The sequence below is a fragment of the Aotus nancymaae genome, unplaced genomic scaffold (assembly GCF_030222135.1).
Source record: "Aotus nancymaae isolate 86718 unplaced genomic scaffold, 86718_ANA_hifiasm-v0.15.2.pri h1tg000017l, whole genome shotgun sequence".
Lineage (NCBI taxonomy): Eukaryota > Metazoa > Chordata > Mammalia > Primates > Aotidae > Aotus > Aotus nancymaae.
In genome coordinates this window covers 10,779,199-10,805,636 of record NW_026988429.1, presented here as the reverse complement: position 1 = coordinate 10,805,636, position 26,438 = coordinate 10,779,199, and the positions used below count along the sequence as shown (strand labels likewise).

Below are 26,438 nucleotides of genomic sequence, written 5' to 3'. Positions count from 1 at the left end.
AAGGATGAAAAGCAGTATTTTGGAATCAATGGCTTGGGTTCAAATTTGAGCTGCACCCTTTAGTGACTGTGTGATCTTGGATGAGCCACTCATTTGTGCTAAGCTTTAGTTTCTGATATTAAAAAATTTGGATAATTATATTAACAACTCATAGGGTAGCTGAGAGAACTAAATGAGGTAATAAAATCACTTAGTTACTTATGATACAATGTATCTGCTTGAAAGAAGCTATTATTGATAAATAAAACTTTACATGCTTTGTCTAATATTTTAATAAAAATATTACTAAAATATATTCTGACATCAGTTGATAAGTCAATAGCAAAAACTAGTAAGTATAACTAGAGTGTGTGAATGAATACATTGCATCTGAAGGATTTTGTAATATGTATTACATATTGTAATTTTATAATATTTACCACATTACAAAATCCTTGAAGTAGGATTGATCTCCTTTTAGAGATGATTGACTTGAGGATCCTGAAAATGTGATAATTTGCCCCCTGTCACAGAGCTAGGCTTGGGTCTTGTGGGCAATATAACCTCTCAAAAGTCAAATATTCAGAAATCATACATTGAAAGCTGGCATGTTGGTTACAGTTCTTTTTTGCGGGCAGTCTCTATCACCTCAAGCATTTATCATTTCTTCGAGTTAAAAACATTCTAATTATGCTCTTTTAGTTATTTAAAAATGTACAATACATTATTGTTGACTGTAGTCATTCTGTTGCACTATTATATGCTAAATCTTACTTTTTCTATCTAACTATATTTTTGTCTCCATTAACTATCCCTACCTTACTGCCTCTCTCCATTCTTCTTCCCAGCCTCTGGTAATGTTGGTCACTTTTCTAAACTCTGAAATGGGACTTGGGACATAAGCCCTGGCAATGGCTGTGTAATTACACTCCTCGAGGCTGACAAGGAAAATCCTAACTTAAACTTTCAATGATATTTCCCCATCTTATTCAAGAAATGTGCCAATTTCATTCAACCTGTACATATCTGGTGAAGACAAATAGCTATGAGCAATTCAATAGCTAAAAGGAAAGTGAGTCTCTTTGGAATAGTGTATTGGAAACAGAAAGAGTAACATATATATGTATATATATGTGTGTGTGTGTCAGCCTTTGGAAAGTGACACTCCTTGGAATGGAATATATATTTGGAATGGAATGGAGTGACACTCTTTGGAAAGGATATTTTTGGGAGGGTGGTGGTTGTGAAGAAGTAAAGTTCTGAGGTCAAGTTCCTCGTCTAGGTAAGAGCCTGCAGAGTGTGCAGATGTGCCTGGAGCTGGGGCAGGACCTGGGCACGTGGGGTGGGAGTTGTGGCCAGGTGGAGCCTTGTGGGAGCTCTGTGGGAGGGGCAATGGATTCCCAGCTGTCTTCATTTCTGTTGCAACTATCTTGGACATTGTAGTACTAGAGGAGGGGGTTCTTCTAGAGTCTACTGAGTCTCAGGGACATGTATAGGGAGTGGAGCTCACACAGTTCCTCTCAAAGAATCTAAGAGCATGTGAAGGGGACAAGATGCCCCCACCACCCATAACTCTAAGTATTGACATTGGACCACTGGATCATGATTCTCTAATGTTGTTTTGCTCCTAGAGTTTTCAAATAGGTGACCTCTTTATTTGGGCATATATGCTGTAGGCATTTGCACATTTAAACAATGACACCTCCTCCTCCCTTCACCCCAGCCCCATGGACTCTCAATTAAGCTCTGATTCATTTATTAGTCATAATAACAGGAACAAAGCAGTCTTTGCCAAAGGAGGGAAGAGAGAGTTTAGAAGGGAGGTGCCTTGTGCTTAGGAGGAGTGGCTGTGGACCAGGAGGGAGATGGCGAGGGCACTGGAGAGGTGCGAAGTGGGGAGACACACAGCATTGGCCTGGGCCCCGGTGGGCAGGGGCTTGCAACCTAACTAGATGGTGATGACAAGGGTGATTGGAATCAGAATAAAAACTCAGAAGAGAAGCAAGAGTGGAGGATGTGTATAGGAGATGAGGGAGAATGGGGGAGAGATTTCCTTCCAGGTGGGGGCCCATCAAACTTCAGACTCATCACATCATGATAAACAGTTGAGAATTCCAGACCAGCAGTTCATACCTCAGGCAGATAGTGGGGATTTTGCAGTTTGGTTGTCATATAGAACCTAAAGTTTTTGTCATAATCAATGTCTGAGTCTCCAAGACGGATAAGTAGCTGGCCACCACTGATAAAAATTTGTTTCAAAAGGATGGGTTCTAGAGCTGGATCCAAGGTTTCCTTAAGCTTAGAAATTAAAACAGGACAATACAAAAAGAAGCAATTAAAATGGATAGCATCAACTTCACAAAATTCCTTAGGCCTCAAAATGTATTGTGAATGAACAATTTTTCAGTGATCTGATGGATATTTATTAACATCCTCACACTACCTCTAACAGTACCTATTTTCCAGTGAGCATTTTATTAGCAATCTAAGGAAATAAGAGCATCTGAAGGCAATACATCTATTTAGATTAATCTTATACACTATTCATTTCCATGGGAAGAAGAGAGAAGCTGGGTAGATTAAGTAACTGCAGGTTGGACTTCAACAAGCCCCATACAAATGAAGATCTGTTCATTTTCATGGTTGTTTAAAACCAGGGACTGGCAATTGACAGCCTGCAGGCCAAATCTGGCCCTGTGGCCATTTTTCTATGACTCTTGAGCTATGAATGTTTTTTACCTTTTTTAAGGATTGTAAAAACATATAAACAAAAAAACACTACACCAAAACAAAAAAGAATATGCACAGAGACTGCATGAAGCCTGCAAAAACTGAAATATTTACTCCTTGGCTCTCTACAGAAAAAGTGTCTGTGAATGCCTATTCTACATGATAGTTATGCCTTTTTCTTCAAAGTGAATCTGACTGTTGGTAGGAATGTGAGTATGCAGACATTGCCCAGGGATCTCATCAGAAACATCTTTATGTCAGGACGCATGTGAGGGGGTCCCATGGCTCAGGGGCTTTAAATATTTGACTGTCATCCATAGTAACAAATTTATTTCACATTGTGACATGGTACCCATACATGTAAATTCTTCAAACAAAAGTTTATGAGATAAGATTTACCCGTATTCAATATAATTTTGGGTTAAAAAAATTCTATTTCATTTGAATATGTTGATTGAGATGGCCTAAACTGATTTCATACCCATGAATGGGTGGAGACAGTTTGAATATACCACCCTAGCAAATGTAGAAAGCAGCTAGGGGTATAATGCTGATGACCCTAAGGCACAGAAAGTCTGGAAGAACCGGTTAGAGTGTCCTGTTCCTGGCCGGAGCCCTGACAAAGGCCCACCCCCTCTCCCAAGAGCACTCTGCTATAGTTAAAAGACTCTTCCATCCAGAGGTCAAACATCACAGAAAACCTTTTGTCCGCTGCCATGAAAGAGGAAAGTCCCTCAGGACCTCCTGTGTCATGAAGTAAACCTGAGTTCAGGAGTCCAGTTTGGGGCTAAAATACCTGTGCCAAAGATTTCCGAAGACTTTACCCTCTCCTGTGACTGGGATCCATTACAGAACCACCCTCGTGTTGGTTAAGGCCAAGCTTAGTCACACTGAGGCCCCTTGTGCTCTTTGTGGCTTGAGTCGGGAAGAGTGTAACTTGTGGATTTGCTAGGCAGGCAAGGCTGATTGGATAGTTTATGTGACCCTTCTAGGCCTCAGTTTCTTCATTGACAAAATGGGATAACAATAGTAACTATCTTGTGACGCGGCAGTGAGGATTAATGAGTTAATATACATAAAACACTGAGAACAGAGTCTGGCATGGAATGAACATGCAATAAATATTAGTTAATGCTAACAAATTAATTACAATTCCTAGTCATCGTGCAGCTGCTGCAGCTAAACTGCCCTGGTCTATGGTCTTTTTGAGCTTTCCGTCTTTCTGCTGAAGCAGAGATACTCCTAGGCATGCTTAAACTGAGACTTAACTCATAGCCCATGCTTTTGTTCACTCATTTTTTTCTTACTTATAGGAAAATCAGTCAATTTCTTTTGTGCCCAGGGCCTTTGCACATGCTGTTCCCTTTGCCTGGGAAGCCCTTCTCTCTAAGCCTGTCATATGGTTGAGCTCATCACGCAGGTCACAGCTTAAATTACTCCCTTTAGTCACATATCTAAGTCAGACAAGCCTTAGTGGTCTATCCCTTGGTGACTATCCCAGCCCCCTCCTTTTGCCCTTTCAAAGCTCTCATCACAAGTTTTCTTTCTCTCCCTCTCTCATTTCTTCTCTTTTTCTTTCTCTGTCTACTATCTCTGACCCCACCTCAATTGTAAGCTACTGAGGATAGAAACCACATCTATATTGTTTGTCACTGTTTCTCAAATAATGTTGGAATCAGGGAACAGTTTAAAAAACATCCATTCTTGCAATGATAGCCATAGAAATGGAGCACCTAGACTCAACAAACAACACTGCCCTCCCTTTTCTCTTTCTTTCTTTTTTTTTTTTTAACAAAAGTTCATTCTTATCTAATTCACTTAATCCAATTCTGAGCTATGCCCAGGTAAAGCATAATCTTTATACCCTCTAGAATATTTTACTGGCTTTACGTCATTAGTGTAGGTACATAATCCTGAACTGCACTACTGTTGTGAATTTTCAGAGAAGCTCACCATCAAGGACCATAATGAGGCCTGTGAAATAGCAGTGTCAGGAAACAGAGACCAGCCCTCTTAACACCAAAACCATGTCTGAAAGTCAACAGATCCTCCCTCCCACTCCCCTTGCAATATGATAATGTATTGTTACCAATTTGAAAATGGAGTTGACTGGTGTTTTTAGCATGAGGGGATGTGGCCTGTATAGGATTCCATGTATGACTTGAAAGTTGGGAACTAACATGAGAAAAGACAGTGAAAAGCAAACCTCTTCCAGTAAGACAGGTAAACCAAGTCGGATTGAATTCTCGAGTATTTGTAAGTAATTACTATCTGTAAGCTTAATGATCTTTAAACCACTTTTGCTTTCCTTGTTCCTTATCCAACGGTTTGCCTGTTTGGAAAAACACAGAGCAGAATATTTGCTTCAGGGCATAATAAATGGTGAGAAAGCAAAAGCTTTAGAAGAAAGGGTGGAAATGTTATTCAATCTAGAAACAAATTTGAAATATGTATACTATACTGCCCCTACTGCCCCTGGCAATAAAGATATCTTTCAAGCCCAATGTTTGGGACTCTTCTCTTTGTTCAGATTTGGAAAAAGTAAAGAAAAGAGTCATCTGGGAACAGAGGTCATGACTGTGGTATTCAAGTTTGTCTCCCTTGCTTCCACGGTGCCTCCCTTTTCCAAACCCTATTTAGTATGACCTGATCCATGAACTTAGGGAGTCACAAAAGGATGCTGGAGAATGTAAATTCCAGTCAGGCTTGGCCTAAAATTCTATCATACCCTGACTTCATTCTCATTCCTCAGACCTTTTAGGAACAAGGACTACAGAAGAATGAAGACCTGTGGATTTCTGTCCTAACAGAAAACAAAAAACGAATGGTCAGTCCCCTAAACAAAATCAATCAAAATCAAGTATCAGAGCACTTCAACTCTTTCTTTCTTAGTTTCTCACCCACAAAATGAAGGACTTGGATTAGAGGACTTTTACACTCTCGTCTGGGTCTAAATCTCCATGTATGTTAAATCTAAGTCTCCAAGTATATTAAAATCCACTTTTATAATTTTTAATAGATAGCTCAACATTAAGCAGAACCAAAAGACCACTCTCGTAAACATTTGCTACACACCTGATCTTGGGGATCAATTATCAAAGGCCATCGTCTGGCTTGAGTAACCAAAATGCCGTTTTCTGTTGACGTCAAGTCACGGGGCAGCCCATCAGTGTTCCACTGCCGTATCTCATAGGGATCTCCAAGAATGTTAATGAGACTGAAGGAAGGGTTGATTGGGATCTCCAGAGACTGACAGTCCTGGATCCAACACTCTATAAGCTGTAGAAGGGGGAAGGCTTACTTGAGTAGAGTCAGGAACAATCAGTAAATGAGGGCACATGCAAAATGTGGTGGGCAGTGGTAAGTCAGTGCCTAAAGAGATAAGCCCTCCCTGTCTCCACAGGCATGCTGGCATCAGAGCATGGGACACAGGAAGCAGACTAAAATCAGGAGATCCAGGTACTCTAACCATACCATTAGTTAGATGTGACTTTGGAAACATCATTACCCCATTTGGACCTCAGTTGTCTCGTGTAAATGACTGGGTTTTCAACCAGGTTTGCATTTTCCCTGTTGGGAGACTGTGAAAGCATGTGGAGAAGTTTGGGGTTATCACAATGACTGAGGGTGTACAAGCAATCAGTAGATGAGGGAAAGGGATGTTAGCATCTGACCTCCTTCAATGAGTGGTGCAGTCATGCACAACAGAGAACTGTCTGTCCCCAAAATGCATAATTGGCTCCAGTGAGAAATATGGCACCCCAAGACCTTAGAGCTCCTGGAGACTCTATATGAGAGTCCTATATTAGGTTTTATAACTCAAGGACAAGGGTAAACATTTTCAGGAAGACATTTAAAAAAAAATGACTGTAAAATCCATTCAAATAATTTCATTTCCTGGAAAATGCATGTAGATGAAACTTCTATTTTCTGATAAATGAGAGGCTTTCTTTCTTATAGAGATAAAAGCCTAAGTAAGCACAGATTCCTCCTGTCCTGCCTTCCACTTTCTGTTGACTGGCCTTCTGTTGCAGTTTCACCAATTGAGAACATCTCATCCAGGCTAGCTTTACATACCACTTCTGATCACAAGGGCGGCAGGGGGACTCACTGTCCCTTTTCCTTCCCCCAGGTTTCCGAGTTGTGTAAACGATGAATATGAATAGCTTCTAAGACAAGAGAAGGAAAGGGAGGAATGTGTGAAGCAAAGTCTAGGGGTAGACCAACACGGGCTGAAGGTGGAATGGAGGGCTGAAATATATAAAGAAATTCTGCCATGAAGAACCTCTATAGTGGACAGCCTCCATGCGAATTCAGAAAAATAAACCAGCCCCGGTTCCAGTTTCAGCTTCTTCCTATCCTCCTTACAGAAAGTAGGGTTACTCACTGACTGCCTGTACTGGGCTGTGAAAGCCCCACAGTAGGTCACACAAGCTGCTGCTATAAACACGTTCCCAGTGATATTTGATACTTCTTCCTCAAACTTCTGTATGCTTTCTTCCCATCGAACGTGCTCATCTTCTAATGCAGCCATCAGCTTTCCAGCACGTACTAGACGTGCTTTTGTCAGGGCCATGGTCTTTGCTAGAAAATTTTAAGAAAATCAGATTATATTATTCAATATTTTTGTAAAATATTAAAAGCTTATTTACCTGCTTCTTTTTATAGCAGAATTAGTATTTTTAGCCAATGATGTCAATACATCTCTATGAAACCTCACACCAATTCAGCGTTCATTCCCATTTCGGAACCAAGTCTAAGTTTGCCTCTTCCATATTGAGAGCTCTTTTTCGATACTCTATTACTCTGGCTGATGCTTTCTATGCCCTTGTAGTATTTAGTTTCTGGGTCAAATTCACACACTATTTTGTGTTTTAATGTAACATGCTCCAGTAAGGCTTGTTCGGGTAAAGGATGCTGAATATATAAAACATATGAGTTCTTATTTGATACTAGAAGGCTAACGGAAATACACTGTATATGTTGGATAAAAGCTGAAGTCTGACTGACTAAAAGTTCTTGCTATTTTTGAAAATCAGACATTTCCTGGCCAATGTAAATTCTATGAGATACTTACCCAGACTTTCTTTTTCATTTATACTTTTGTCATATTCATCTTGTAAGGCCTTTATTTGATTTTCCACTTGTCTTAATAATGCTTGCTTTTCTCTCAGGGTAGCCACGGTAATGTCAAGTTCAGCCTAATAAGATCAAGCAACTGTTTAAGAAAAGGCCCCAAAAGAAGGCTGAATTTGCCCATTAATAATACAGATCTTAAAAAATTTACATATGTTCCTCTTTTCAGGTCCAAAAAGACTTTGACATGATATATAAAGTTGAAACAAATATAAATTAAAGTAAAATACCAGAACAGAAGTAAATAAAACAAAACAAAATCAATAAAAAGGTCTAACAAAATAAATCATAATAAAGAAACAGGTGTACCAAGCATTTAGGATGAATCAGTTACCACAATGGATTATTAATTTTAAATGATGCAACAAATTAAATATTCATGCAATAGTGGAAATTAATATTTCCTAACTAGTTATCCACATCAGAGGCCTGCAAACTATGGCCTGCAGGTCACATCTAGCCTGCTGCCTGTTTTTGTACAGTCTGCAAGCTAAGAATGGTTTTTACATTTTTAAATAATTAGAAAATTTTTTAAAAGAATAATATTTTGTGAAATGTGATAATTGTGTGAAATTTGAATTCCAGTGTCAATAAATAAAGTTACATTGGAACACAGTCATGCTTATTCATTTATATATTGTCAATGACTGTTTTTGTGCTGCAACAGCAGAGCTGAGTGTTCGCAGCAGAGACCACATAGTCTGTAATGCATAACATACTTATTATTTGGGTCTTTCTAGAAAAAGTTTGCCAATCCCTGCTCTATAGCCACAGTTCTTTTCAGTAACCTGTCTACTAAATGATCATTCTTTTTTCTTCTTGGGAAGATGAAGGGCCTCACAACTGATGGCAGGGTTAAGCTGCTTCTAAAACCTCGGATGACACCATCAAGCGTGGAAGTATTTAGTAAAGGGAAATATAGACCATCAGATGCTTGAGCTAAAAAGTACCTTAACAAATAATAGATCTAATTCTCTTTTCTCAGATGAATATACTGAGGAACTCATGTTCCTCTTAGGCTGAAAGAAGGCTGATTTCAGAGGTAATTTCTGAAAGAATATTGCCAGCTCTCGTTTAAAACAAAAGCTAATTTCCAAAAGTTTCTGTCACTGTCTATATTGTGTAGGACCACAGTAACACTATATACAGAACTTGAATGATTGGCGATAATGGCCTTCAATTCTATAAAATATCACAATCTGGACAATGTACCTGTGCAGCACGGAGCTTTTGTCTTTTCGGTTCGACTTCCTTGACCACTCGAGAGTACAAATCCATAGCTCGTACCCACATGCACAAAGATTTACATGCTTTGGACACTTTCTCCACTTTTTCAGGCACAAAATCAGGATTATTAATATACTTTTGAAGCTTTGCCAATATCTGAGGCTTTATGTTCTCCTTATCGTATTCTAAAAGCCTTTTCAGAAAGTTAGAGTCACCAAGAAGTTGCTTTGCTGACGGCCAATCAGGCCTGAAAGACAGACATGATAAATTAATAGCACTGGAATTAAGTAATATAAGAATGAAAGAAATGTATTCCTTTGAGAATTATGATATTATCCCAATAAGTAGGTAGTTTTAATCTTGGTACTATAATTCTGGTAATTGGTAGTTAGGTGCACCACAATTAATTCATGGGGCAAAATGAAAATGGGTGTCTAAGGTCGTTCCCTGCAACCCAGCTTTGGTAGAGAAAGAATTATAAAATTGTGGAGTTTTAGAAATGTAAGCCATTATAGAAACAATATTTTTATTTTTAAAATGCTGTAGGCACTCACATTTTACCTCCTTTGTCATAGTTCCCACCCTTAAAATCTCCTGCCAGGACACTGCAATTGCTTTCTAACTGGGCTTTATGTCTCTTTGAACTTTGCTCTTCTGAACGTTTGCCAGATTGATCTTTCTACCATGAAAATCTGATTAGGTAATAAATGTTCAATGATTATCAGTCCCTTCTGCCCACAGCTCTCTATCTGTGTTCTGCAGAGCTCTAAGGGCCCTACTGAGGTACCAGTTTAAGAGTCAGTGGTGACCTCTCCGCCCTGTCTCCTGGAGGCCTGGTGGTGGTGTGGTGCTCTGAGCGCTTTGCTCAGTTTTACATAGAAAGGTTCATATAACATAATTTTATTGAAAACAAGTTGGTATTGCTAAAGAAAGTTTGAAAACTACATCTCTCCAAGATGAAATCTTAAGTGTCAAGTGCAGCATTCAAGACCTTTCATGATGTAATCACTGGCCTCCTGCCCAGCCCCATCACATTCCAAGAACATCAAAGCTCATTCCTGACTTGTCTATGGTCCCACTGAGCATCACTTTCCAAAAAACCTGCTTGCATATCCCCAGCTGGACTTAGGCACTCTTTTCTCAGCACTCCCAATACTATACAACTCTCATATTGTAATGAAATTACTAGTTTTCATATCTATCTTCCCACTAGCCTGTGTATATCTTGTAGAGGAAAACTTATCTTCCATCATCTAGTACAAAATAGATGTTGGGGAAGAAAATACTCCTTAAATCAACTTATTGAATGACCAACTGAAACAATGAGAGGGTGGAGAAGGGAATGAAGATATGAATTAACATGAAGGAAAACAGTAAAGAACTCTCACCAGGTATCGTGGCAATACATGATTCTGAATTACTCACTTGGCATTCAAGAGAATGGAGATTGCTTCCATTACAGTCATGACCAAAACTGGGGGCTTTGTAAAAACTCTGATCTCAGATATATCTGCCTTATCTAAGGAATCCAGTGCTTTATTGGCAGCATCAAGTGCGGGTAATGCCTCATCAAGATCTCTTTGAGCATCATCAGCTATTGCTTGGGTTTCTTCAGCTTTGACTTTTGCTATTGCTTCATCCTCCTGCACCGTGTTACGAACCTAACCATTGAAACATGACTGCTTAAGTGGCCTCATCATTTGAATTTTAATGTTTAAAACAAAGCCAATAATAATGAGTCATATTTGCCCTTTGAATTAGAGTAACAATGAGAGGGAATTAGCTAGATTGCATTTTATGCTCTCCTTTGTCCATCTATGCCATGTTGATAGCATAATGAATATAAACTTATTATAACAAACAGTTCCATCTTAGGAGAGGAATAGCCGCTTTATTTTTTATTTTTTGAGACAGAGTCCTGCTCTGTCACCAGGTGCGATGTTGGAGTACAGTGGCACAATCTCAGCTCACTGCAATCTCCGCCTCCTGGGTTCAAGCAATTCTCCTGCCTCAGCCTCCTTAGTAGCTGGGACTACAGGCAGACGCCACCACACCCAGCTAATTTTTGTATTTTTTAGTAGAGATGGGGTTTCACCATGTTGGCCAGGATGGTCTCGATCTCTTGACCTCCTGATCTGCCCACCTCAGCCTCCCAAAGTGCTGGGATTACAGGTGTGAGCCATCGCGCCTGGCCAGAATAGCTGCTTTATATTTGTAGGTGGTGCTTTTCTCATAATTCTCTGTCCCATTCATTGGGCTGCATCAATTCTTGGGGACAGAGCCAAGCTGATTTAGTAAAGGGAGATTTTTTATAACTTCAAAGCATTGCTAAATTGCTAAAAAAAAAATCTTTGCTAAATCTATCACTTAATTATTTTAATGACATAGATAATAAAATAATCCAATCATGCCTCATTGTACATAAGTGATGAGTTGCTGACTGAAGCCTTTCCTACATTCTCAGGAAATGCAGCATACCTGATCAGCACTTTCTTGATCCACTGTCAATTTTTCCATCAGGGCTTCAACATCTTGTGACTTTTTTAAAAGCACAGGCTCTAAAGCTGAAAGATCTAATTTCCTTTTATCTACTAGTACATTTGTTTCTAGTAGCTTGGTGAGACCATTCTTCACCCGATCTCGTGCCTAAGTGACAATGAAAATTTCTATTAAAATGAGTATTATAAACTCTAAGTTTACCAGTATTTAACACATATTACTCATGTATTAGACTTTTACATCGACAGAATTGGTAAATCAGTTTGTAGTAACTCAGGTTGTGAACATATTACAAATTGGAAAATGTTCAGGTAATGGAACTCTAGGAATGGCCATGACATTCATCACAGTTGTTTGGATCTATACCCTCTGGCCATAGCAGTGAGGCATCACTGGACTGTGGCTCACTGAGAGTGAGGACCACATGCTACTGATTTTATTCCCTGTGGTAGTATGTTGAATGAGTGAGAAACAAGTTCAGATGTGAATCCCTGGAGGCTGGAGTTCTGGGAGCTTGTTTGCTCTAGCCAGCAGGGCTGAGGACCCCTAGGGAGATGAGGTCCAGAGGGCCTAGCTCTGGCTGCTAGATTCAAACCCTACTTCCCAGTGGTAGAAAACTCTTGACCATAATCAAAGGGGTGGTAATCTGGTGAAGGAGACACCTGAGAAGAACTGTTTTTCTTTTTTTAAAATATATTTTCTTGCACTTTAGGTTCTGGGGTACATGTGAAGAACACGCAGGATTGTTGCATAGTAATTACATGGCAATGTGGTTTGCTGCCTCCATCCCCAACATCTATATCTGGCATTTCTCCGCATGTTATCCCACCCCAACTCCCTAGCCCCCACTGTCCCTCCCATAGTCCCCCCCAACAGACCCCAATGTGTGTTGCTCCTCTCTCTGTTCCATGTGTTCTTATTGTTCAACACCTACCTATAAGTGAGAACATGCATTGTTTGATTTTCTGTTCTTGTGTCAATTTGCTGAGAATGATGGTTTCCAGGTTCATCCATGTCCCTACAAAGGACACAAACTCATCGTTTTTTATGGCTGCATAGTATTCCATGGTGTATATGTGCCACATTTTTCCTGTCCAGTTTATCATTGATGGGCATTTGGGTTGGTTCCAGGTCTTTGCTATTGTAAACAGTGCCACAATGAACATACGTGTGCATGTGTCTTTACAACAGAACGATTTATAATCATTTGGATATACACCCAGTAATGGGATTGCTGGGTCAAATGGAATTTCTATTTCTAGGTCCTTGAGGAATCGTCACATTGTCTTCCAAAATGGTTCAACTAATTTACGCTCCCACAAACAGTGTAAAAGTGTTCCTATTTCTCCATATCCTCTCCAGTATCTGTTGTCTCCAGATTTTTTAATGATCACCATTCTAACTGGTGTGAGATGGTATGTCAATGTGCTTTTGATTTGCATTTCTCTAGTGACCAGTGATGATGGGCATTTTTTCATGTTTGTTGCCTCATATATGCCTTCTTTTGAAAAGTGTCTGTTCATATCCTTTGCCCACTTTTGAATGGGTTTGTTTGTTTTTTTCTTGTAACTCTGTTCCAGTTCTTTGTAGATTCTGGATATTAGCCCTTTGTCAGACAGGTAGATTGCAAAATTTTTTTCCCATTCTGTTGGTTGCCGATTCACTCTAATGATTGTTTCTTTTGATGTGCAGAAGCTCTGGAGTTTAATTAGATCCCATTTGTCTATTTTGGCTTTTGTTGCCAATGCTTTTGGTGTTTTAGTCATGAAGTCCTTGCCTAAGCCTATGTCCTGAATGTTTTTGCCTAGGTTTTCTTCTAGGGGTTTTATGGTGTTAGGTCTTAATGTTTAAGTCTTTAAGCCATCTGGAATTGATTTTGGTGTAAGGTGTCAAGAAGGGGTCCAGTTTCTGCTTTCTGCACACTGCTAGCCAGTTTTCCCAACACAATTTATTAAACAGGGAATCCTTTCCCCATTGCTTGTTTTTGTCAGGTTTGTCAAAGATCAGATGGTTGTAGATGTGTAGTGTTGCCTCCAAAGACTCTGTTCTGCTCCATTGGTCTATATCTCTGTTTTGGTACCAGTACCATGCTGTTTTGATTACTGTAGCCTTGTAGTATAGTTTGAAGTCAGGGAGTGTGATGCCTCCAGCTTTGTTCTTTTTGCTTACAATTGACTTGGCTATGTGAGCTCTCTTTTGGTTCCATATAAAGTTTAATGTGGTTATTTCCAGTTCTTTGAAGAGGGTCATAGGTAGCTTCATGGGGATAGCATTGAATCTATAAATTACTTTGGGCAGTATGGCCATTTTCACAATATTGATTCTTCCTAACCATGAGCATGGAATGTTTTCCTATCTGTTTGTGTCCTCTCTAATTTCCTTGAGCAGTGGTTTGTAGTTCTCCTTGAAGAGGTCCTTTACATCCTTTGTTAGTTGTATTCCTAGGTATTTTATTCTCTTTGTAGCAATTGTGAATGGCAGTTCGTTCTTGATTTGGCTCTCTTTAAGTCTGTTACAGGTTTATAGGAATGCTTGTGATTTCTGCACATTGATTTTGTATCTTGATATTTTGCTGAAGTTGCTTATCAGTTTCAAGAGATATTGGGCTGAGACGATGGGGTCTTCTAAATATACAATCATGTCATCTGCAAATAGAGACAATTTGAATTCCTCATCTCCTAATTTAATACCCTTTATTTCTTTTTCCTTCCTGATTGCTCTGGCTAGAACTTCCAATACAATACTGAATAGGAGTGGTGAGAGAGGGCATCCTCTTCTAGTGCCACATTTCAAAGGGAATGCTTCCAGTTTTTGCCCATTCAGTATGACATTGGCTGTGGGTTTGTCGTAAATAGCTTTTATTATTTTGAGATAGGTTCCATCGATACCTAGCTTATTGAGAGTTTTTAGCATAAAGGAGCTGTTGAATTTTGTCGAAGGCCTTCTCTGCATCTATTGAGATAATCATGTGGTTTTTGTATTTGGTTCTGTTTATGTGGTGAATTACGTTTATAAACTTGAGTATGTTGAACCAGCCTGGCATCCCCAGGATGAAGCCTACTTGATCATGATGGATAAGCTTTTTGATGTGCTGTTGCAATCAGTTTGCCAGTATTTTATTGAAGATTTTTGCATCTATGTTCATCATGGATATTGGCCTGAAGTTTTCTTTCCTGTTGAGTGTCTGCCAGGTTTTGGTATCAGGATGATGTTGGTCTCATAAAATGATCTGGGAAGGATTCCATCTTTTTAGATTGTTTGGAATAGTTTCAGAAGGAGTGGTACCAGCTCCTCTTTGTATGTCTGGTAGAATTTGGCTGTGAACCCATCTGGACCTGGGCTTTTTTTGGTTGGTAGGCTATTAATTGCTGCCTCAACTTCAGCCCTTCTTATTGGTCTATTTGTTAATTTTCTGTCTCATTGAGCTGTCTAATATCGACAGTGAAGTGGTAAAGTCTCCCACTATTATTGTGTGGGAGTCTAAGTCTCTTTGTAGGTCGTTAAGAACTTGCTTTATGTATATAGGTGCTCCTGTATTGGGTACATATATATTTAGGATCCTTAGCTCTTCTTGTTGCATTGATCCTTTTACCATTACATAATGCCCTTTGGTCTCTTTTGGTCTTTGCTGGTTTAAAGTGTATTTTATCAGAGAATAGGACTGCAACTCCCGCTTTCTTTTGCTCTCCATTTGCTTGGTAAATCTTCCTCCATCCCTTTATTTTGAGCCTATGCGTATTCTTGCATGTGAGATGGGTTTCCTGGATACAGCACACTGATGGGTTTTGACTTTTTATCCAATTTGCCAGTCTGTTTCTTTTGATTGGGGCATTTAGCCCATTTACATCTAAGGTTAATATTGTTATGTGTGAATTTGATCCTGCCATTTTGATGCTAGCTGGTTGTTTTGCCCATTAATTGATGCAGTTTCTTCATTGTGTCAATGCTCTTTACCATTTGGTACGTTTTTGGAGTGGCTGGTACTGGTTGTTCCTTTCTATGTTTAGTGCTTCTTTCAGGAGCTCTTGTAAGGCAGGCCTGGTGGTGATGAAATCTCTGAGCAATTCCTTGTTCATAAAGGATTTTATTTCTCCTTCACCAATGAAGAGCTTAGTCTGGCTGGATATGAAATTCTAGGTTGAAAGTTCTTGTTTTTAAGGATGTTGAATATTGGCCCCCACTCTTCTGGCCTGTAGGGTTTCTGCTGAGAGATCCCCTGTAAGTCTAATGGGCTTCCCTTTGTGGGTAACCCGACCTTTCTCTCTGCCTGCCCTCTGCATTTTTTCCTTCATTTCAACCCTGGTGAATCTGATGATTATCTGCCTTGGGGTTGCTCTTCTTGAGGAATATCTCTGTGGTGTTCTCTGTATTTCCTGGACTTGAATATTGGCCTGCCTTGCTAGGTTGGGGAAGTTCTCCTGGATAATATACTGAAGAGTGTTTTTCAGCTTGGATTCATTCTCTCCATCACATTCAGGTACACCTATCAAAAGTAGATTAGGTCTTTTCACATAATCCCATATTTTTTGGAGGCTTTGTTCATTTCTTTTCACTCTTTTTTCTCTATTCTTGCTTTCTTGTTTTATTTCGTTGAGTTGATCTTCAATCTCTGATATCCTTTCTTCTGCTTGGTCGATGCGGCTGAACTTTGTATACTTCACGAAGTTCTCATGTTGTGTTTTTCAGCTCCATCAATTCATTTTTATTCTTCTCTAAGCTGTTTATTCTCATTAGCATTTTGTCAAGCCTCTTTTCAAGGTTCTTAGTTTCTTTGCATTGGGTTAGAACATGTTCGTTTAGCTCAGATTAGTTTGTTATTATCCACTTTCTGAAGCCTGTTTCCGTCAATTCATCAGACTAATTCTCCATCCAGCCTTGTTCCCTTGCTGGTGAGGAGTTGTGATCCCTTGGAGGAGCAGAGACATTCTGGTTTTGGGTGTTTTCATCCTTTTTGTGCTGGTTTCTTCCTATCTTTGTAGATTTATCTACCTGTGGTCTTTCTAGTTGGTGACTTTCAGATGGGGTCTCTGAGTGGAGGTCCTTTTTGTTGATGATGAAGTTATATCTTTCTGTTTTTTAGTTTTCCTTCTAACAGTCAGGACCCTCTGCTGTAGGACTGCTGGAGGTCCACTCCAGACCCTGCTTGCTTGGGGATCACCTGCAGTGGCTACAGAACAGTAAGGGTTGCTGCCAGTTTCTTCTTTTGTTATCTTTGTCCCAGAAGGATACCAGCCAGATGTCAGCCTGAGCTCTCCTTTATGAGGTGTCTCTTTGGATATACGGGGGTGAGGGAGTTGCTTAAGGAGACAGTGTGTCCCTTATAGGAGCTCATGTGCTGGGCTGTCACCTCCGTTGTTCCATTCAGAACTGCTCAAAGGTACATTTAAATCTGCTGCAGCAGAACTCAACCACCTTTTTTTCTCAGGTGCTCTGTCCTGTGAAGGTGGGGCTTTATTTATAAGTTCCTTATGTGCTGCTGCCTTTTTTCAGAGATGCCCTGCACATTGAGGAGATAGTCTAGTAACAGTCTGCCAGCAGAGGCATTGCTGAGCTGCCGTGTGCTCTGCCCAGCTGCTGTGTGAATTTCCCTGTGGTTTTGTTTATAGAGGTATAGTTAGAACTGCCTCAGTAATGGCAGTCTACCTCAGTAATGGCAGACTGCCTTGGTAGTGGTGGACTGCCTCGGTAATGGTGGACTGCCTTGGTAATGGCAGATGCCCTTCCCTCCACAGAGCTGGACCATCCCAGGTCCAGCTGTGCTTGCTGTGAAACTCTCAATCCAGAGCATTTCAGATTGCTGGTCTTTGTGGGGGTGGGACCCGCTGTGCCACATCACCTGGCTCCCTGATTCAGCCCCCTTTTTTTCAGTTGAATGGATGATTCTGTCTCCAAGGCGTTCCAGCTGCTAGTTGAAAAGACCGCCCAGATTTGTGTGAGTTTTTTTTGCAGAGACCTGCTGTGCTAGCTGAAACAGCCATGCTGGAGACTTGTGGCGCTTTTCTGCCTGGGAATCTCCTGGTCTGTGGGCAGTAAAAATTTGTTTGGAGATGTGGTGATCACTCACCCTCTGCGTTCTCGCTGGGAACTTCATTCCAGAGCTGTTCCTATTTGGCTATCTTGGATCCAACCCCTGAAGAACTGTTTTTCGAAGGTGAGTCAGAAAGCTTGGCTCAAATGGGCAGATTTCGAAAATATCAGTCTAATTATTTCATGAGGCCGGCATTTTATCAGGTTAATATCCTCTGAAAAAATTTAACTATCTATATTGTGCTTCCCTTTTTAGTGTGTTTAAAATGTAGTAAATTGTAGGTCATGTTAATATCCTGATGTTGATGATGATGATGATGATGATGATGGCAGTTTCTATTTTCTGAACACTTTATATGTGTCAGATCATAGTTCCAGGAATTCACTAACAGTCTCTTAAATTCCACAGCAATCCAAGAGGCAGATATAGATTTTTTTTTAGCTTTATTTTCTCCTAAGACTTAGAGAAGTTACTAATGTGCTCAAAGTTGCACAGCTACAGACAGAACATAGGCTGTACATAGTCTGGCTGAAACCCCAGCCCTTGCTCTTAGTCAGAACCACTGACACATGTTCTTTAAAACACTATCTTTGTTGCTTAACAAAATGTTTTCCTCTGTATTAAATACCACAGAGATGACTAGCTCACCACACAACTTTGATGGTCTTGTGACGCCTATATCATTCTACTGAGTCAAGGATACTTGCATAAATGAAAGAAGGAAAATATAATTATTGAGAAAGGAGAAGGCCCTAAGACCAAGAGCAGGAAACACTTTTTGGGTCATATTTTAGGTTGTCAGGGACACATGTCAGGATGGAGAGGACTTGATATGGTTTGGATCTGATTCCCCACCCAAATCTCATGTTGAAATGTAATCCCCAATGCTGGAGGTGGGGCCTGGTGGGAGGTAATTGGATCATGGGGGCAATTTCTCATGGTTTAATGCCATCCCCACTTAGTGCTGTCATTGTGATAGTGAGTTCTTGTGAGATTTGGTTGTTTAAAAGTTTATGGCACCACCCCCCTCTCTCTTGTTCCTGCTCTTGCCATATAAGATATGCCTGTTTCCTCTTTGCCTTCTGCCATGATTGAAAGTTTCCTGAGGCCTCCCCCAAAGCTGAGGAGATGCCAGCATTAAGCTTCCTGTACAGCCTGCAGAACCATGAGTTAATTACATCTCTTTTCTTATGAATTACCCAATCTCAGGTATTTCTTTATAAGCAGTGTGATAATGGGCTAACACAGGGCTCTGACAGGTAAGACCATGCATAGAGTTTCCACACATTCTTAGAAGTTTTGAGTTCAAGCAAAACAACACATTAATGGACAATGTTGAACCTACTGAAATGATCTGCCTCCTTTTTTCAGACAGCATAGACTGGTAAAGATTGATAAGCTCCAGGTAGGAGGTGGGTGTTGTGTAGTACCGCCTGCGCAGTTCATTGTAATAGCGCTCTGCCATGCTGGAGACACTCAAGTGAATGTTCACGCACATCAATGAAAGCTTTTCTTTCCGTTCTTCATTTCCAGCATCGACTTGTGAGAAAAATGTCTTTGACACAGAAAGAAGTGCTTCTCTGGGCCACTGTAAATAAAGAAAAAAAAATCTAGAAAATCTGTTGTGTCATTTCAATAATATACAGTTTAATACTAAGAAAAACATATTTCTATGGCTGCGTGCGGTGGCTTACATCTGTCATCCCAGCACTTTGGGAGGCTGAGGCAGGTCGATCATGAGGTCAAGAGGTCGAGACCATCCTGGCCAACACGGTAAACCCCGTCTTTACTAAAAATACAAAAATTAGCTGGGTGTGGTGGCACGCACCTGTAGTCCCAGCTACTCGGGAGGCTGAGACAGGAGAATTCCTTGAACCCGGGAGGCAGAGGTTGCAGTAAGCCAAGATCGAGACACTGCACTCCAGCCTGGCACCTGGAGACAGAGCGAGACTGTCTCAAAAAGAAAAAAAAAAAGAAAAAGAAAAACATGTTTCTCATGAACTCCTTCTTGCCCAGTCCCCTCTTTACCTACATAGACACATGTCTGTGGTGCTTAGTGAACTGAATGGTTCTGTCCATTTGAAGGGTGCATGGGTCTGTATTTGCTGATCGGTATGTCTCCACAGTATCATGCACACAGAAGTTGTTCAATAAATATTTGTTGACTGAATGAATTAATGATTGGGTGTCTCTGGAATTCCCTAAATAAATCACAGATATTACAAGGACCTTATGTCCTCATTCCGTTTGTTACATAGTTGGGACCTCATGTCCAGCATTATAATTACTGTCCTGCACACCTCAACACCTTTACTCCTCTCTCACTTCTTTGAACTCACCTGAACATTGGTCAAATGCAAGTCTTTTACCCCATGCCTGCAACTGTGCACCTGAGCATGGCTGGAGAAAAACACACAACCTTGCTGATTAGTATCACTTTAAATTTATGATAATTAGCTTCTTAGTGCAGCCCAGAAATGCTTCTACATTTTCTAATACATCAGTTTTGTGCTCTCCTGAGTATTTCACACTTGATTCTACTTCTTCAGACTGCTGACAGTCTTTCTTCTTCACTCTCAGCTGATGACCTTGCTACCCATATTAACAAAAAATAACAACAATGCAAACAGAACTTCAATGAGCTCTTACCCCCTATCTTCCCACTTGCCTGCATCTGTGCTCATATATTCTGCCTCCCTATCTGTTACTCAAGAGTAAGCTGTGGATGGTCCCTGACCAGGTCAGCACCTTCACTGATGACTTGATCTCAACCCTTCTTGCTTACTCAAGGATACTGGTCCCACAGTGTTTAACTTGGTATGCTGCATCATCAATATATTTATCTTTTCTGGGTCATTTACATCAGCATACGTGCATGCCACTTGTGTTTCACATTTAAAAATACTTCTCTCCTCACCTCACATGTCCCTAGCTCTTACTGTCTCTCTCTGCTTTCCTTTGGGGCAAAACTCGAATGTGTTGCCTATAATCATAACTCAGATTTCTCTTCCCTCTTCTCTCTTGAATCCTTTCCCCCACCATTCATTGGAATAGATCTTGTCAACGGATAACTTCCACATTGCTAACTTCAATGGTCTTCTCTTCCTTTACAAATTCTGTTTTGTCTTTGTTCTATGATTGCCATGGTCATTCCGTATGTGAATAAATTCCTAGTAGGCTTTAAAGCTAATACAAATACAAGTACCCATGAGTTACTCTTGAATAATGTGTTACCCCTTTAAAGTCATGCAAGTCCAACTCCTCAAAGAGATATCCTGGGATGTCACCAACCTGTACAAACCAGTCAATGGTGCAGCAATTCACAAGAGATGGAAACATCCTGCATCGGGACCGAAAGGTCTCCCCAACTGGGCTCATGCAGAGAACAATGTGCAGCTTCTGACGCACTCTGCTGATAAAGTATTGAAACACCTGACAAAAAGAAAGAGATTTTTCCAGTTTAAAACAATGATTAAACAACAATGAAAATTAGTGTTGGCTAATGCATCTGAGGCTCCCAACATCAAATATAAAATGTCAGCATAGTAGATATGTATATTTTCTTGTTCAATATTCACTCCAACCTCTTTCTCTCACACAGTCTGGAAAGATTAAAAATGACATTTTGCAAACTCCATTGCAACTAAGGTTCTGGATGTAATTTAGGTCCGCTTCATCCGTGTACTTGAGGAGACCCTTTGAATAAAGGGCCATTCATACAAGGTTTTGCTGTGGGAAAGAGGACAACTGGGAGAGAGGGGCAGGGTGCACAGCATCAGGTTTTACAGGTGCAGAACCTGGCAGAAGTTACATGGTATGGAAGCTTTTTTTCTTTTTTAACTTTTATTTTAGATTCTGGAGGTACATGTGCAGGTTTGTTGCAAAGGTATATTGCGTGATGCTGGGGTTTGTAGTATGACTGATCTCGTCACCCGGGAAGTGAGCACAGTACCCAATAGGTAGTTTTTCAACCCTTTCATCCCTCCCTCCCTCCCTGCTCTATTCTGCGGTATCTACTGTTCCCATCTTTATGTCCATGTGTACACAGTGTTTAGCTGTAAGTGAGAACAGATGGTGTTTGGTTTTCTGTTTCTGCATTATTTGCTTATGATAATGACCTTCAGCTGCATCCATGTTGCAGTAAAGGATATGATTTCATTCTTTGTAATGGCTGTGTAGTATTCCATGGTATACATGTATGACATTTTCTTTATCTAACCCACCATTGACGGGCACCTGAGTTGGTTCCCTGTCTTTGCTATTGTGAATAGTGCTGCAATGAATATATGGGTGCATGTGTCTTTTTGGTCTTTTTGGTAGAATGATCTATTTTCCTTTGGGTATATACCAGTAATGGGACTGCTGTACCAAATGGTAGTTCAATTCTTAGTTCTTTGAGAAACCATCCTGGAGCTATTATCTCTGGAAGTGGCTCCTGATTTCAGCTGCTTCCTGATGTGACAGAGGACACATACCTATGGAGCTGGTAGCTGACGCAGAGGCACACTGACTGGTTTAGTGGCTCCCTGCTTCAGCAGGAATGATTGTGATAGAGGCAGCCACCTCCTTGATCATTGACTTATACAGTGTACATTTTATATTCATTCCAAGGAGTTAAGTCTGGGATTTCTTTCTTTGGCTCTTCCAATGATTCAGTATCCCTTTAATAAATCCCTTCCTGGGCCAGGCACAGTGGTTCACGCCTGTAATCTCATCTCAGCACTTTGGGAGGCCAAGGCAGGTGGATCACCTGAGGTCAGGAGATCGAGATCATCCTGGCCCAACATGGTGAAACTCCGTTTCTATTAAAAATACAAAAATTAGCTGGACGTGGTAGTATGCTCCTGTAGTCCCAGCTACTTGGGAGGCTGAGGTAGGAGAATTGCTTGGGCCCAGGAGGCAGAAGTTGCACTGGGCTGAGATTGTGCCACTGCACTCCAGCCTGGTGACAGAGCGAGACTCCATCTCAAACAAACAAACAAACAAACAAACAAACAAAAAATCCCTTCCTGCTTACATTAGCAGAAGTGGGCTTGTGTCTGTACCTATAATCTCTGACCTAGCAGTAGAGGAAATTCTCACAAAGGGAAATAGTAAAGATATGAGAAAGAACAGCCAGAAATTTAAAGAAGGTACAAAAACAAGGAAAAAAGCTAGGGTGAACAAGTAACGGTGCATGGGATTATTATGGTGTTGGAGAAATGCAAGTGAACAGCACATTTCTGCTTTGTTGTGTCATAATGTTGCTGCTAGGCAAGGGCATCAATACTAGACTCATGCCTTCAGCCCTCTACAGGCAGGATGTTGCAGTGTGTGAAATAAACCGGTGCTTAAAGAGAAGTAAGAGAGGCTAGCCAGTTTGGACAAGACTATGACCTCTGTGGGGCAGTGGGATTTCTGTTTTCTGCTTCTGACAGAACTTTCTGTAAGTCTGGTGAACCAATGCTCTAAATATTGAAAATAAAATACATAGAATACAAAGGAAACCAATTATATTGAAAAAAATTCTATTCACGGACCCCTTAAGGGGATGTATGAATGGTTAAGTAAAAGGTGAAGGAACCTTTTTTTGACAAAGTCACATAATTACTCTGGCATGTCCTACCTCGTCTCTGTTCCCCTCGGAAATTCCTACTTCTTTTGCTTTTGGTCTAGAGGCTGCTAAAACCTGCTCCAGTTCATCCTTTTCAAATAAATTAGGCACTTCACCTGAGTTCAGGATGTTATTTATATCCTCTAGGAACTCCTCCACTACAATCTGTAGAAGAAAGAGGTGATCATTACAACTTGCCCAATCATTTTCCATTTATTTTATAAAGCAAATATTTGTTCTAAAATTCAAATGAATCAATTTCATCTTTAAGAGAAGGTAATCTTAAAATTTACATGGAACCCTTAAGTTCTAACATAGTGAGTACACTGATTTTTCATTTTTTGTGTTTTGTTTCTTAGCAGGCATTCATATTTTACCTGGGTCAAGTCATATGTGCAAGTATTTTATATTCTGCCCCTTTCAATTATTATTTTATCATTAATACTAACCCATAGTTCTGTACAGTACTCATCATATTTATCACAAATATAGAAGCACAATGCACCACTGAGCTGATGCACCATACATTTACATGGACAGAGATAGTTTACAGTCTTGTTTACATTATAAGAACAATTTTAGGAATATAGTTTTTCTCCTCAGTTGGATTATTTTCTTGAAACAAATTCCGAGGAGTGAGATTAGCAATTAAATGCATAAATATTTTCTGGATTTTGAAGATTTTACTATTTCTCATTCAATTCAACTGTAACTTCATTAATTTTTAACATTTATTTTTGTTAATTTGGGAAGTATAATAAATGCTTTCTTTTGGAGAATTTATTTTGGATGTTTTTGATTATTACCAAGGGAAAATATTATCCCATATTTATTATTGTCCATTAAAAAATCTGCCTAAACTTTGCAAACATCTGCATCTTGGAGTTTTCTTTCAAGTCTGCATGAGTAATTTATATGTTTTGAAATAGACTTTTTGTCTCTCAACATTGATGCAAATTTTTAAAAGTAATCTCTCATTTACCTTTTTTTCAGTGAACTTTTTAGTTATATAGAAGTTTGAGTATTATATATTTTTCTATGACAAGATCTGTTATTTTCTTCATTTGATACTTTTTGTTTTTCTTAATGAACTTGGTATAATTGTGTGTGTCAATTTCCCCTAGGAACAAACAGTAGTTTTCTGTGTTCTAATTTATATTTGCTTTTATCTTGTTTCATTTTCTTATTTCTCTTGTGACATTTTTCCCTCCTAAAGTTTTAAGAAAATTAATTTGTAGCCGGGTGCGGTGGCTCACGCCTTTAATCCCAGCACTTTGGGAGGCCGAGGCGGGTGGATCATGAGGTCAAGAGATCGAGACCATTCTGGTCAACATGGTGAAACCCTGTCGCTACTAAAAATACAAAAAATTAGCTGGGCATGGTGGCGCGTGCCTGTAATCACAGCTACTCAGGAGGCTGAGGCAGGAGAATTGCCTGAACCCAGGAGGCGGAGGTTGCGGTGAGCCGAGATCGCGCCATTGCGGAGTAACAAGAGCGAAACTCCGTCAAAAAAAAAAAAAAGAAAAGAAAATTAATTTTTGTAGTTTCTAATTTTTGATTCAAATTTATAAATGTAAATTTGAGAGCCGTTTGGTTGCATTCTACAGATTTTTATTTATATTGTTTATTTTTCCTAATCTCTAAGAAGTTTTCATTTTCTTGATCTTTATATGAATGTTTTAAAGTCCTAAGACACATCATTAATTTCTCCTTTGATTAAAGCATGGGTAAAGAATGCTATGAGTACAGCTTATACTTTTAACAATTTAATAAAAATTTCTTTAAATTTAATACATGATTAATTTCTGTAAACATTCAGTAGTATTAGAAAATATTTGCTTTCTCTATAAAATATGAACTATAGTATATAGCTATTAATTGTAGCTTAGACATTATTTTATGCAAAATATTTAATCATACTTATTTCTACTTTGTTAGCTATAGCCAATTAAACTCTATTTTCAACATCTTGTTTCTCTCAATTTCTTCTCACATTTATAATAGTTTTGTGTATACATATAAATCTATGTATAGACATACGCATTTTTATTTTTATGGTTATGTTTACTATTCGTTACTCTAGAACATCTGAGGTTGATCGGGGCTTCCAACAGAATGTAATAGCTTTTTGTCTGAAGAGAACTAACACCATATAGCTTGATCTTTGGAGGTTTAATACTTGGAGACTTTTTACATTCTTTGATTTTTAAGGGCAATGTTAAAAAGACTATCAGAGGTTTCCATTGTTGGCCTCTTGCTGCAGGAGCCGTATGCTGAAGACCATGTCTGGGAGCTTCTACTTTGTAATTGTTGGACACCGTGATAATGCAGTTTTTGAAATGGAGGTTTTGCCAGCTGGGAAGGCAGAATCCTGACCATTGTCATCGGAACCAGTTCATAGTTCATGCTGCTCTCGACCTCGCAGATGAGAACATGTGGCTGTTGAACAACATGTTCTTGAAAACTGTGGACAAGTTCAACGAGTAACGACTCGTTGACGTGTGTCAGCACATGTCACCGCAGGGCATATGAGATTTATTATGCTTCATGACATAAGACAAGAAGATGGAATAAAGAACTTCTTTACTGATGTTTATGATTTATATATAAAGTTTTCAATGAATCCATTTTATGAACCGAATTCTCCTATTCGATCAAGTGAATAGGAGAATTCAATGAACTTTTTCATTGACAGAAAAGTTCAGTTTCTTGGGCAGAAGCACCTTTTAAGCTGAATGCAGAAAATTCTGAAACAATGTCACCAAAATGGTGTATACTCAGGAATGTGTACATTGTAAGTTACTTGAATTAAATCACCTGGAAAACTTTTGTGTAGTCTCAGCTTATCTAAACCTAATGAAATTCCTTCTATATTTAAAAATAGTACATTCTGTTTCATGTCACATATCAACTGGTATTTCCTTGTGAACAGTGTTATTTATAAAGAGTTTGTTATCAAAAATAAATATTTTTATTTAAAAATTGGGAATAAGCTTTTGACTTGGCCAATTTAGATAGGTTGATCTTTTGCTTTTTTGAGATGGAGTTTCGCTCTGTTGCCCAGGCTGGAGTGCAATGGTGCTTGGCTCTCTGCAACCTTGGCCTCCTGACTCCAAGTGATTCTCCTGCCTCAGCCTCCTAAAGTGCTGGGATTACTGGCGTGAGCCACCGTGTCCAGCCCAGATAGGTTGATCTTAATGTAACAATCCGAAAACAAATGTCATAGTCAAGATTTGGTAAATGGAT

At 39.6% G+C, this 26,438-nt stretch overlaps 1 protein-coding gene and 1 pseudogene across 17 annotated transcripts in view; one reads left to right on the top strand and one right to left on the bottom strand.

Moving 5' to 3' along the window:
- The window catches only part of DNAH6 (dynein axonemal heavy chain 6), a 359,634-nt gene that overhangs the window by 98,022 nt on the left and 235,174 nt on the right, over nucleotides 1-26,438 (bottom strand). For all 17 annotated transcript variants that reach the window (XR_010343231.1, XR_010343232.1, XR_010343233.1 and 14 more), the window contains 11 exons: nucleotides 23,205-23,357; nucleotides 20,891-21,031; nucleotides 18,945-19,187; nucleotides 11,551-11,718; nucleotides 10,498-10,733; nucleotides 9,058-9,319; nucleotides 7,787-7,910; nucleotides 7,097-7,293; nucleotides 5,785-5,988; nucleotides 4,916-5,041; nucleotides 2,113-2,277 (listed from right to left, as the gene is read on the bottom strand). Coding sequence is in view for 14 of the 17 variants with exons in the window: in XM_064377854.1 (XP_064233924.1) it covers nucleotides 2,113-2,277; nucleotides 4,916-5,041; nucleotides 5,785-5,988; nucleotides 7,097-7,293; nucleotides 7,787-7,910; nucleotides 9,058-9,319; nucleotides 10,498-10,733; nucleotides 11,551-11,718; nucleotides 18,945-19,187; nucleotides 20,891-21,031; nucleotides 23,205-23,357 (2,019 nt within the window). In the remaining 3 variants the exon portion in view is untranslated. The remainder of the gene's footprint in view (nucleotides 1-2,112; nucleotides 2,278-4,915; nucleotides 5,042-5,784; nucleotides 5,989-7,096; nucleotides 7,294-7,786; nucleotides 7,911-9,057; nucleotides 9,320-10,497; nucleotides 10,734-11,550; nucleotides 11,719-18,944; nucleotides 19,188-20,890; nucleotides 21,032-23,204; nucleotides 23,358-26,438) is intronic.
- Nucleotides 25,434-25,927, top strand: LOC110568660 (trafficking protein particle complex subunit 2-like; annotated as a pseudogene).